General features: G+C 38.7%; 1 protein-coding gene across 15 annotated transcripts in view; it reads left to right on the forward strand.

Annotated features, from left to right (window-relative positions):
• Positions 1 to 13,698, forward strand: part of Patj (PATJ crumbs cell polarity complex component) — a 330,512-nt gene that overhangs the window by 45,397 nt on the left and 271,417 nt on the right. For 14 of the 15 annotated variants that reach the window (XM_076564536.1, XM_042271444.2, XM_076564541.1 and 11 more), the window contains exons 12-14: positions 1,391 to 1,531; positions 4,770 to 4,858; positions 8,173 to 8,229. In XM_076564536.1, the coding sequence (XP_076420651.1) occupies positions 1,391 to 1,531; positions 4,770 to 4,858; positions 8,173 to 8,229 (287 nt within the window). The remainder of the gene's footprint in view (positions 1 to 1,390; positions 1,532 to 4,769; positions 4,859 to 8,172; positions 8,230 to 13,698) is intronic. The other variant, XM_076564538.1, reaches the window with a different exon arrangement.

Raw genomic sequence — 13,698 nt, forward strand, 5'->3', positions numbered from 1 at the left:
CGTACAAATAAAATAATATCACCACAATATATCAACCACCACAGCCCATCAACTTGACACTCCAGATTCACCTTCACACGGTGTGGTGGCCATGCCTTCTATTGCAGCACTCAGAAAGGCAGATGGGTGACTGTGACTTCAAGGCTAGCCTGGTCTACATACCAAATTCTAGACCAGCAAGCGCTACATAGTGAGACTCTATCAGTAATAAAAAAGATTCTCTGTTGTTAACTTTGTGCCCATTGTTGACTAGCCTGTCCATAGAACTTCCCCATCCTCTGTGATTAAAACTTCCTGTCATTAAAGTCAGTCTCCCCTCCTTGCCAGCTGCCTTTTTACTGGTTCTTTGAGTTTGACGATGCAGAAAACTCAAATGGGTAGAGCCATGCAGTGTTTTTCCTTCTCTAGTGAGCTAATTTTACTTCACATAGTGTCCTCCAGGCTCATCCAGCCTCTAACAATTGATTCAATTTCCTTTTTAAAGAATCAATAATATTTATTATTTTTGTATATGCACATTTTATTATGTATTTATGCTAAGTGTTCACTGAAGCTGTTTCCTTGTCTTGGTTATTATAAATAAATAATGCTTCAATTAATGATTGGCATTTCTTATCCTAGTATTATGTATACGCATTTATTTATGACATTAGTTGATTAATGATCTAAAAAATGCTATCTGAGTGGTTTTAAAGTCTCATGTTACAGTCATAGGAGTTTAATTGATTGTATGTTTGAGCTCTTTGTTAAAACATTTCAAGCATATAGAAAAACGAACAGAACAGAATGAAAACCCAGTCACCTTCCACTTAGATCTGACAGTCGCCACCTCCCCATATTTCTTCTGAACCATTTTAGAGTGAGTGGTGTAGGCATCATGGAAATATGGATATTTTCTTAAACAATCATACTGTTACCACAGCAAAGAGAAGTAGTATTACTATCTAATATCAAATACTTTGTACATATATGATTTCTCAGTTGGTGGTGTCAGGTATATTGCTCTGTGGGTAAAAGGGTAAGAATGCTTGCTATCCACAGCAGCAAGAGCATACAGTCTTCTCGTTGTTGGGTTCTTTTTCTTTGTTTGTTTGTTGTTTTTTTTTTTTCTAAAGCTATATTGTAAGAAATCTATCCCTGTTTTGTCATGGACTTAACCTTGCTTCTCACCTTCATTTTCTGTACTTCCTCACTCTTTGAATACTGTCAAACTATTTTTTTAGTATTAATGAGTGACTTCACCGAAAACTTTAGTACTTAAGGAATCAGCTTCAGTGAGGTCCTGCAAAGTTGTGAATGGGAGTGAAATAAGCTTATATGAATGTGCTACCCCCCCCCACGCCCCTTACCCCATAAGACTAGTGATTCAAGCCAGCAATTCTTGTTTTAGGAACTGTTGCAAAACTACCTAAAGTACCAGCCCTAACTGAATCCGTGGAAACAGAAACTGATTTGAGTACGGAAGCAGAGGAAATTGGAGAAAGCCTGGATAATCTAAAAAAGAACAATGTACAAGCCTTAGAAAAACCAGGTAGCCTTTTCTTTGGAGTACTTCAACCTTTTTGTTTATTAATCCTTCCTCCTCTATAGTTAATATGGTGTGGCATCTGTGGAATCAGACTCAGACCTATGCAATAAAGGCAGTAGTATTACACTAAGAACTTTGTAAAGCTACAAGTATCCGAATAACCAGGGAGCAGCTAGAGACCTGTATAAAAGCAGTCTCTATCTGATGGAAGCTCATGCTGTAGAGGCGTCGTAGAGACTTAAGGTGGGATATTTTGCTAGGGATGTACCACCATGGTAGAGTGCGCCTAGCATGTATGAGGCCCTAGGTTCAGTCCCTGGTACTGCCACCAGCCTCACCCCCCTAAATTTTAATAAAATGGGGTGTTTTGACTATAATCTTAATACAATCAACACATTTGGCAGTAGAGCACCAAGTGTATTTTTGTTTAATCTTTGTTTAATTGTGTTTCAAATGCATATTTATTAGTGTGCAATAACTACGTAGCATTTTAATTACTATGTGTTCTTACTTGTGTGCTGCAGTTGCATTTATATCTAAATATTGTAGCTGTCTGTTTATATATATAAGTGTTTCCTCTTCATAAAAGTTAACATGAATTTTTTATATGTTGTATCAAATGACAGGCTGCTATATATTTATATTAAAATTTTTGAATTGTTTCCAACTTTGACCTTTTACATTGTACTTTGTCACTCCAGCTGTTAGCAGGACACCTGTTTGCAGACATGCTGAGTTATAGCTCGTTCCTTCTACAGAGGTACTCGGGAAAACTTTGCCAGCTAAGGGAAACTGCTGAAAAGATTGAACACCATCCATGGTCCAGAGAAGCTGGCCTTGGGCTCTTTGTATGTTAGCAAATGTAGTTCAAAGGAAGATATTAATAATGTCTCACTCAAGATCAAGGTTAGGAGCCACCCCCATTCCCTTTTGGATCCAAATAAGTACAGTTCATTGTTGCTATTTTAATTTAGTTGATCTCAGATGGATATCAAAGAACTAGGTGAAAATCAAATAAATTTGAAATTAGAAATAGTTTTAGAAATATGGTATCTCATTGCTATTGTCATTATTTTGTTTGTTTTTGAGAAAATGTATTACTGTATAGCTCAGGCTAGCCTAGAACTCACATTGCTCCTGTCTCCACTTCCCTATACTGTACCCATGCCTTTTTTTGATTGTTGTTAATTTTTTAAAATTTTAATTTTTTTGTTTTGAGATGGGGTCTTACTATGTAGCCCTGGCAGCCTGGGATTTGCTATGCAAACCGCAGGCTGGCTTCAACCTCACAGAGATCTCTCTGTTGCTACCTTCGAAGTGTTGGGTTTAAAGGTGTACACCACCACACCCAGCATGTGCTCATGTTTTAAAAATAAGTTTCACTGTATTTTTCCCTTCATGCATGAGTATACTTTCAGTTTGCAAGCTTGCCTGCCTCTTCTGGCTGCTGTGACGGGTTAGTCCCTGTCTCACCTGCATGATGGTTGCTTAAGAGAATCTTGTTACTCTCTTGTTTCATCCCCTTGTGCAGCTTTTTTTTTTTTTTTTTTTTTTTTTTGCTGCTGCTGTTGCTGCTGCAAGTAGATTAACTGCCTTCCTCTGGCCTTTAGTCCTTTGAGCTGTGCTTTAAAATACATAGCTGTCTGTGCTCTCATTGGGTACCTGGAAGGTAAAAACAGTCCCAAGGGAATTGAATCATCAGCGTCTTCTTTTGCTTGGATGAACTTTCTGTCATCTGACTACCATGTTTGTCAACTTAGAATTCTCTCAATATGTTGTAGATTTTGTCCAGACCCTTTTAGCAGACCTGAAACTGCACCTGGAAGACACTGAACAGACAAATTGTTGGCACTCTTAAAGAATTTGGTCAAGGGCTGGAAAGGTGGTTTAGTGCGTACAGGCACTTGCAGTAAGCCTGAAAACCCAAGGTTGATTCCCAGCACCCATGGAAGGCAGGAGGAGAAAGCCAGCTCCACACAAGTTGTTCTCGGATGTCCACATGTGTGCTGCAGCTTGTAGACTCTCCCTCCTGCCCTCTACCCCACACTAATAAATTTTAATAAAGGAAGAAAGAAAGAAAAGAAATTGTAAGAATTCAGAATTTCTTAAGGAAATATTCACAGAAATATATGCCACCCAAACGATTTTGATACTTATTTTAATAGTATCTTTGATTAGCTGCCCCTAAATGTAATCTAGCATATCAATGAATATAGTTATTTCCTGGATGTTCTTTTGTAAATGGAGTAATTTAAGTTCTTTAGTGTTCATTAGTCTTAGTCTCTGATTCTGAAGTTAGCCTATTTAACTTAATGATTTGTAGTATGTAATTAAACGTTCTTTGCAGCCAAAGTGAGCCGCTCTGGAGATGAAAAGAGCTGATGCTGCGTGTTACATTTGATGGTAGGCAGATGGTTATGTCACTTGTGATAAGTGTTCTGTGACATGGCCAATCTTACAGCAGAAATGAGGAACTTAACTTAAAAAACGTGGAACCTTTTTATCCTCTGTGTTAGTATGGATGTAAGTGCAAATGATAGTTTTAGTACTTTGACTTTTATCTGTCAGGCATTCTTCAGACTCTAAGATCCGGGGAAGATTATACGGAGGGTAGGCCTGGCACTTTAAATATGTCTGCTTTTAAAATGATCTCACCTATGCGATAATGACACCATTAAATCAAGAGCATTGAAAAGGTACAAATATCCTAATAATTAAGCAGAAGCAAAAGACTGGTGTAAAATTAAAATTTCTACCCGAAGAAATTCAGCTTACAGCCGGACAGCCTTTCTGTCCATCCTGGCGTGTGGAAGCCTGGCTGTGGTGTGTCCCGTGGCCTGTTGATTACAGTGCTAGCTCCTTACACACTTACGTTCCAGTGGAGAGGTGGAATGGTGCTACTTTAAAAGACTGACATTTAAATCAATTGTATAAGACCTACAGATAAAACTGAGCCAAATAAGTGGGATATTTACATAGAAACTATATATTCAAGTTTCATTTGTAATTAATCACTTCCTCTTCCCTTTAAAGTATTCCTGAACAAGTTTGTCCCAGGTGGCTTTACATTTTTTATTATTCTCCTAAGTCACTTTGGTTTACATTACCAGGTCGATTTAAATGAATACATTTTTCCTTTTTACTCGTTTCTTCCTTTCTTGCTGAAGCTGAGCTGTTATTAAAGAATTTGTTAGTTAAGTATGTTTGGCTCATAGCAGCTTCAATGTTCTTTTTCTTATAGATATATATCCAGAGGAAGTCCCAGGCCCCACAGAAAATGAGCTGAAATCCAGATGGGAAAACCTACTGGGCCCAGATTATGAAGTAATGGTATGTTAAAAAATATTTTAATAGAAAGTTTCATTTCATGTTACACTCCTAACACTATAATTTAAAATGACATGGGAGAGTCAAAGAAGATACAGGCTGCTTCTATTGTTTTCTTCCTGTCTTTCTTTCCTATTAGAGCAATCAATCAATTTTTAAAGCGTTTTAAGCTATAAGAACAATTAAGGACTGTGCACAAACTTCAGTTACAATTAACAGACACTCAGTGCATGGTGAAGCCATTTAGGTCAACAATAGGCAGAAGAACATTAGGAGGGTGAGAGCCGGCCTTTGAATTTATAACTTGAATCAGCTGCTTAAAATGGCTGGCATCTTTATGATTGCTTTTATGATCTGTTTGTTTTATTGTACACTGAAAGGGCTGTGGATATTAGTCCTATGTTTCACAAAGAATCTTACAGTTTTATGAGAAAAATGAAAGAATGATTATGAAATGTATTTAGAAGAACAGGAAGTAATTTAGGTGAGGTATGAGTTTATGGTGCCAGCAGACCATTAGACCTCCTTTCACCTGTTATTAGATTTGGCCAGTAAAGGATTGGTTACATTTCCCCAGCGAATCCACATGAAAGCAGAAAGCTGTGTTAGAAAAATCTCGTTGGTGTTCATCAAACATGGCAATAAATATCTGTTGTCTTCCAAATTTTCTCTTTTGAAACAAGGTCTTGTTATGTAGCCCTGACACATTCTTATGTATATGGTCATTAATACTGGGTTGTCATTAATACCTGATGGTGTATTTTGTGTTTGAATGTCTGGCCACTGTCACCAGAGCAGCTTTAGTGTCCTTAAGATGAATCACGTGGTCACTTTGGTGTTCATTCTGGGCCTGCACGCTAGTTCTTGTAACTGCGGGGTCTCCAGTTCATAGAGTCCTGTCACTAGGCTGCTGCCTAGAAAGTCACACGTTGTCATGTGTGTGTTCAGAGAACATGTGGCTCACCAGTTATATGATAGGATTTTTATTTTCACTTTTTTGAAGCAGGGTCTCATGTAGCCTAAGCTGCCCTCGAGCTTGCTATGTAGCTAAGGATGACCTGGAACTTACATTCTTCCTGCTTCCACCTCCTCAGTTGTGGTATTACAGACATGAACTATCCTGCCTGATTTATGGTAGCTCAAACTCAGGGCTTCCCGCATGCATGTTAGGCAAGCTTTCCACTAACAGCCATACTGGGGAATAAAGCTCTGTGATAGAGGTGTGTGTGTGTGTGGTGTGTTCAAGTTTTATTCTCTACATATCAGATTTTTGTACATCACATGTTGAAGTTGAGGCTGGAAATAGGAGAGAGATTTTTTTTTCTTTTCTTTTTCTTTTTCTTTCTTTCTTTTTTTTTTCTTTCTTTTTTTTTGAGACAGTTTCTCTGTGTAGCTTTAGTGCCTGTCCTGGATCTCGCTCTGTAGACCAGGCTGGCCTCACAGAGATCTGCCTGGATCTGCCTCCCGAGTGCTGGGATTAAAGGTGTGCTCCATCTCCACCCAGCCAAGAGAGAGGTTTTAAGTTGGATCTTTACAGTGATTCCTTTAAAGTTATAGGGATACAAGGTGGAAGCCTGCTAAGGCAGATGAGTAAATGGATGCATACATTCTACTGTTCCTTATTACACTTTGTTCCAGAGTCCTACTAATCTGGTATTTTTTGTTTGCTTGTTTTCTGTGGAGGGGCGTCTACTGATTTGAGACCAGGTCTTATGTAGCTCTGGTTAGCCTAAAACTGTACTTGAGGCTAAACTTGAACTCCTGATCTTCTTGCCACACCATCTCCTGATGCATGTCCATGTGACTAACTTACAGAATTTAAGACCTGAGTTTGAAGTTTTAAAATGGCAATGTTCTCAGTTTTGTCAAGAGTTAAAACAAAAAAACAAAAAAAAGAAAAAAGCCCCCCGCCCCCATACAAGGTCTCACTGTGTAGCTCTGACTGTCCTAGAATTCTCTTTGTAGACCAGGCTGGCCTCAAACCCACAGAGATTTGCCTGCCTCAGCCTCCTGAATGTTGGGATTAAAGGTGTGTGCCACTATGCCCGGCTAAAAGTAAAATTTTTTTGTTTTTGTTTTTTTGAAACAGGGTTTCTCTGTGTAGGCCTGGCTGTCCTGGAACTCACTCTAGACCAGGCTGGACTCGAATTCAGAGATCTACTTGCCTCTGCCTCCCACATGCTAGGCTACATTTTTTTAAAAAATATATACTGTGATTTTGGATATGGGTGTGAATGTGGCCTGGTGTGCATGTGGAGATCAGAGGACAACTTTGAGGAGTCAGTTTTCTTCCACTTTTGTGTTTGTTTGAAGGGTCGTTAGGCCTGTACAGCAAAAGCTTTTACCTCCTGAGTCATTTAAAAAATATTTATTTTATTTTCTGTGTAAGTGCCTGACTGAGTATATATGTATGTGCACCACCTGTATGGTTGGTGCTACAGAGGCCAGAGGATGGTGTCAGAGTCCTTAGAACTGGAGTTATGGAGGGTTGTGAGCCACTGTGGGGGTCTAGGAATCAAACCCAGGTCTTCTGGAAATGCAGCCAGTGTTCTTAAATGCTGAATTATCTCTCCAGCCCCCTGGTGAGCCAACTTGATGGTACACGAGTAAAATTTTTACAGATCTAATATAATGAAGACTTTATGAAAATTTGGAGGATCGTAGAATTTAAAGTTGGTATAGTTAGACCTTCATATTTTGCTCCATGTTTATAGATTCCACATTGTCACTATAGTTTAAACACATTTGGGGGAAATTTTCATCAGAACTGAACAGGTATAAACTTTTGTTTTCATATCATCATTCCTAAAGAATATGTATGGCATATGTATGTAGAATTTTCCTTGTATTAGGTATCATAAGTAGTTTAGAGCTGATGTCAGTGTATACACATAGTACACCTTCATGAAAACTTGAGCAACCTCACAATACCAAAAGATGGATGTATATGTGTTGTTCAGATATTAGTCTGAGTTTTATTGGTAGACATGTTTAGAAATGAATTTCTTGCAAGGAAAAGTACTTTACTAATGACTTGCATCTGTAAGTTGTTAATAAAATGAAGCCCATGCAGAGGGAGGGCAAGAATTCAAATTATATGTCACCTTCAGTTCAACTGCTGCATAATTTAGGATGAAAAGATTAGTGTAAAGACTAACAAAAAATCAAATGTGTTGGTATGTGCTATACTTATAGATTTCAGAAATACTGGATATTTTCAGATGAGTTATCAATGTGCTGGGTTTGCTGATATATCAGAAAATAGGAAATGAAATTATGCTCATATAGATATGGGAACGTTTTTCTTGTAAATGTAGGTAGCTACTCTGGACACGCAGATTGCAGATGATGAGGAGCTACAGAAGTATTCAAAGGTAAGCACTTGGCTTTAAAATACTGCTGTGTTTTATTGTTGTGATGAGCTTTCTTTATATTCTTGATGAAGAAACTGAGTGTCATGACCTAAAGTCTCCAGAATTTAGTCATAGATGTTTCTCATAAGTGAGGTAGGCTCTCAGCTATAAAAGATATGAGTGGTTAGATAAGGCTGGGAAGAATGGAATCCGTACACCATTTTCAGAAGCCAAAAAACTCGGGTTTGACTCTGTCACAGTCATTGTGAAGGTGACAGGTGAGTGTGTCAGCTCTTCGGGTATTGCGAGGAGACTTTTGGAGAAGGTTTTCCTATAATTGGGACCAGGGATAGGCTTTGAAAAGCATGATGTTTGGGTGTTCAAGAACAAAAGAATGGTTGACCTCCTGTGTTTGTTATTCGTAAGCTGTTTGAGTTCATCTTTATTGCTGTCAAGAACATGGAGTCATGTAACTGGGACAGATTTTCCCCCCACACTCTTACTGTCTTTTCTTACAGATCAATTTGTAGTTTCTATTCTAGATAACCAGAACCCAAGGCAATTAAAATGTAGAAAAGCCTTCTGAGTGGTTTTCTCAATAAATAATAGAAAAGGAAAGATTTTTCTTGCCCAGAGAGTTTCGGAAACACTATTGTACTCCTACATGAACCCAGAAACTGAGCCCAACTTCAACTCTGCATTTAGATGCAGTGTTCAAAATGAGTTCTTTGGGGGTGGGAGAACTGGGTCATTGTTTCAGAAAACTTGCTGCTGTTCCTGAACACCTGAGTTCTATTCCCAGCACCTGTTGGGTACTTGTAACAGCAGCTCTAAAGGACCTGAAGTGTGGCTTCCGTGGGTACCCACAGATACGCTACACGCATGCACTCACAGGTACCTCATGCCATAGTGTGGAGATCAGTGGGTGACTTTGCAGATCTGGTTCTCTCCTGCCACCTTGTGGGAACTGAGGATTGAACTCAGATCAACAGGCATGTGAGCAAGCACCTTTTGCTTAGCTGTCTTGCTGGCCATTGCTTGGACTTGGGTTCTCAAGGCTGATAGTGGAGAATATTTCTTTCCTTCCTAACTCATCTGCATTTTAAGTCACTTCCTCATGGAGGCCATGTTGGCTGGCTGACCAAGCTCTCCTCAGATCTACAATGTAAAATCAACACTGCTCTTTACAGCTAGTTGTAAATTATATACAGTGTCATCTTTCTGATAGCAGTTGTTGATTAATAAATCCATCTAAATAAGTTTGGAGATATTTCATTCAGAAGGGGAGTAGAAAATGTAATAATCCATCTAAATTCAGTAGTTACTTTACTTTTGAGAGTTTTTCTAACTAGCTTTAAGCCTCCCATATAGCTGAAAAGCTTTGGAGACCCCTTTGGCTTTAAAACGTGCCTTGGATCTGACTCAGTTCATCACAGCTTTCCTTTTGTTATCTGTTTCCATGATGAAAAGCATTGGGCCAGTATCATACTTCCTAACAAGCAAAAGGGGACACAAAGCATGCTTTGTGTACATTTGAAGAATCTGATTGTGCAGGCAGATGGTATTCTCATGCCCTCATTCCTTTGTTTTCTGCTACCAACCTAACTCTACCTTCTCTCCTGCTCTGCCTCTGTGCCATGTAGAATTCTGTCCAGTGACTGGTATGAAAAGATGAAAATTTCGATCTTGAGAACCAGGTTCTGAAATGCTACCCATACATTCAGCTCTTCATTCATCAGATGTGGATATCTGCTTTGCCATGTGCTGTGGAGTACAGTGGGGTTCTAGAAGAGAACAGATCAGAAGATGATCCTTACATTGCTATATTGGTGAAAGAAACAACAACAAAAATAAGTCATTTACTGAAGATAACATGTGACTTGAGACTATTAGGCCTAGGTAGGGGATCCAGGAGAAAAAAAATGGCTAAGATCTTTAGACAGGAAAGGCTTCTTAAAGATGGTGACAGTTGGGTTGGAGAGGTGGCTCAGAGGTTAACAGCACTGACTCCTCTTTCAGAGGTCCTGAGTTCAGTTCCCAGCAACCACATGGTGGTTCACAACCCTCTGTAATGAGATCTGGTGCCCTCTTCTGGCATGCAGGCATACATGCAGACACAACACTGTATACATAATAAGTAAATGAATCTTTAAAAAAAAAAAAAAAAAAGGATATAGTGACATTTAAGAGCCCTCACAGTTGTCATCACTGTGAGGAGTTCCTGCCGTCTTGCCAGTACTGGTGTGGAATTCTGTGTTTTTCTGCTTCTGCTTCCTAAGTAGCTCAGATTTCATGCACACATGTTCTGGGTTTAGAAGATGACATTTTAGAGGGCAATTTCAAACATGAACTTATCAGCCTAATTTTCCTTACAACATTTATGAAAACTAAGGCATGTGGTGCTGGGGATGAAATGTAAATAAATTTAACATATGCCTTCATTAGTATAGCTCAGTGAAAATTGATGGTTTTCTCTCTTAGGTACATACATCCAGAACATTTTGAATACAATCTTTCAAAAGCTCTTTCCCTTATATGCTGTTTTTAAAGCATTTAATTATTCATTTGAGATTGTTTTTATAGTAGCAGTTTTTCCCCCACAGTGGAAGAAAAAAGGCAGCCCAGATTGCATTAGTCTATTCACGTTTCTCTGTTCCCTGTGTATGTTTGTGTATTTGTAGTCAATATACTTATCTGTTCATTTAATATGTATGACACAAAAAGGTGTACTTTCCACCTAACATTTTCATTTGTTTATCTATACTGATTTTTAAATTATTAAGGTTCATAGGATATTTTTCTTTAAGTTACTGGCTTATAACTTGTTGTACAATATTATTTTAAGGTATGTTACTTTTGTTTATGTTGCATTTGTCTAACTATGTGAAGCTGTGTTACTGTGCCTGTCTAAAACACCTGATTGTCTAATAAAGAGCTGAATGGCCAATAGCAAGGCAGTAGAAAGGACAGACAGGACTGGCAGGCAGAGAGAATAGTAGAGGGAGAAATCTGAGGAGGAGGAGGAGGAGGAGGAGGAGGAGGAGGAGGAGGAGGAGGGAGAGGAGGAGGAGGAGGAGGAGAGAAGAGATGGAGGAGTGATTAAAAGGAAGGAGCCAGAGAAGGAGGAGGACCCAGGAGCCAGCCAGCAACAGAGTAAGAGTAAGATTTAGAGAAGTAAGAGAATGGAATAATTTAAAATTAAGAAAAGTAGTCAGGAAATAAGCCAAGCTAAGGCTGGACATTTATAAGTAAGAATAAGCCTCCGAGAGTGATTTATCTGGGAGCTTGGTGGCAGGCCCCCAAATGGGCAAAAGAGCCAAAAAAAAAAAAAAAAAAAAAAAAAAAACCACCTCAACAACAATAACCTGAGCACTATAACTTTTAAGATTTGTGTGTGTGTGTGTGTGTGTGTGTGTGTATGCACATGTGTGTAAGTATGTGCACAAGTGGTTAGTGCTTGTGGAAGCAAGAAGAGGCATTGGATTCTTGGAGCTGGAGTTATAGGTAGTTGTGAGCCATCTGCTGTGGGTACTGAGAACTGAACTTAGACACTGTGGAAGATAACTAAGTGCTCCTAACTCGTGATCTATCAAGCCAACACCCACCATAGCTTTTTAAAAATGTACTTATAAGCAGGTGTGGTGCTTACCTTTAATCCCAACTTTCAAGAAGCAGAGGCAGAGGCAGGCGATCTCTTGAGTTCAAGGCCAGGCTGGTCTACAGAGCCAGTTTCAGGACAGCCAGGGCTACGCAGAGAAACCCTGTTTCAAAAAACAAAACAAAATAAAATCCACTTACAATTGGATATTTATGTCGTAAGTTAGCATCTTTTCATTTTTCTCTCTTCAATATGTAGAGAAGATTTTAATGAGCCAATTAAAACCCATTCCACAGGTGAGGTTATGGGAGGCTATATAAGTTGAACAAAAGGTATGCAGCTAGATAATGACAGTAACAGGCTGCAGCTTGGTGTGTAGTCACTCATTTCTGAAACATCTACAGTAGCATCCCCACTGTTTGCCAGAATGTGTGTTACCATTTGTGGGTAGAAATGGATAGCTCTCTGATCCCATGGAGCTCAGAATCTGGGCTTGGACAGGGCACTGGAGTACACAGGCAAAGGACCACTTGATAGGGCTTTGTGGACCCAGAGAGCTGTTGCAAGTGAAGAAATAACGTGAACAGAACTGGGCAAGACTACTTTGTTATTTTATTATTATTCTTATTCTTTCAAAGATTTAATCTATTGATTTTTAAAGGGACACGAAGGATGAGCTAAGTAGGAAGACAATATCATGTTGTATATTTGAAAATACCATAATGAGCTGGGGAGGGTGACACAGTGCTGGGAGACTGAGGCAAGAAGATTGCCTCAAGTTCCAGGTCCAGCTGGGATATATAGGGAGATCAAAGAAGAAAGAAATCAGTGCTGTAATGAAACTCACTGCTGTTTTTACTGGGGTAAATAAACATATGAGGGAAAATGACTAGATTATCAGGAATGAGAAGAACTTGAGTTGTCAAATATGCATTGCATAGCACAGCGAAGCATGTGAGAGGCATCTTACAGTTGCTATCCTGTCTGTTTCCAATCGCCACTGCCACTCTGCGATTTTTATTTTAATAAAACTTACTCTTCAGCTGTAAAAAAGTTTAATTTCTGTGGTTGGTTGTTTTTGCTCTTTTGGGGAGCCTGCCACCCAACTCCCAAATAAACCACACATAGAGGCTTATTCTTAATTATAAATGCGTGGCTGTATCTTGGCTTGTTTCTTGCCAGCTTTTCTTAACCTTAATTATCCCATCTACCTGTTACTTCTGGGCTTTTTCTTTTTCTTGCTTCTGTAATCTTACTTGCACTCTTAATCCATGACTGGATGGATGGATGGCACCTGACATCCTCCTCTCCTTGTTTTCTTGCTCTTTTTTCCTCCCAGATTTTTCCTGTTGATTCTTTCTGTCTGCCAGCCCTCCCTATCCTTTCTCCTGCCTCGCTTATTGGCAGTTCAGCTCTTTATTAGACCATCAGGTGTTTTAGACAGGCACAATAACACAGCTTCACAGAGTTAAACAAATGTAACAGAAAAGAATGCAACACATCTTTGCATTAAACAAATGTTCCACAGCATAAACAAATATAACACATCTTAAAATAATATCCTACAGCAAATTTCTTCCATGGAACATATGTCCTAAAACTCAGAATAAATAGCAGAGTTAGGAAAATTGAAATAATATGTACAGTTTTCCAATGTCATCTTGTTTGTCTTTCTTTGTGAAAGTGTTTATTTTCTTTGTTTTCTTACAAGAATAATTTGTTCTTTTTACTTTCCAAGTTGTATTCTTTTTTTCAATTGATATTTAATATTTTTATTTCTAGGGTGTGTATGTATACAATGTATAATGATCAAATCAAAATAATTGACATTTCTCAAATATTTTCATTTCTGTGTGTTGGGAATCTTCACTCCTTTCCTGTAGCTATTTTTC

The sequence above is a fragment of the Peromyscus maniculatus genome, chromosome 2, assembly GCF_049852395.1.
Source record: "Peromyscus maniculatus bairdii isolate BWxNUB_F1_BW_parent chromosome 2, HU_Pman_BW_mat_3.1, whole genome shotgun sequence".
Classification (NCBI taxonomy): domain Eukaryota; kingdom Metazoa; phylum Chordata; class Mammalia; order Rodentia; family Cricetidae; genus Peromyscus; species Peromyscus maniculatus.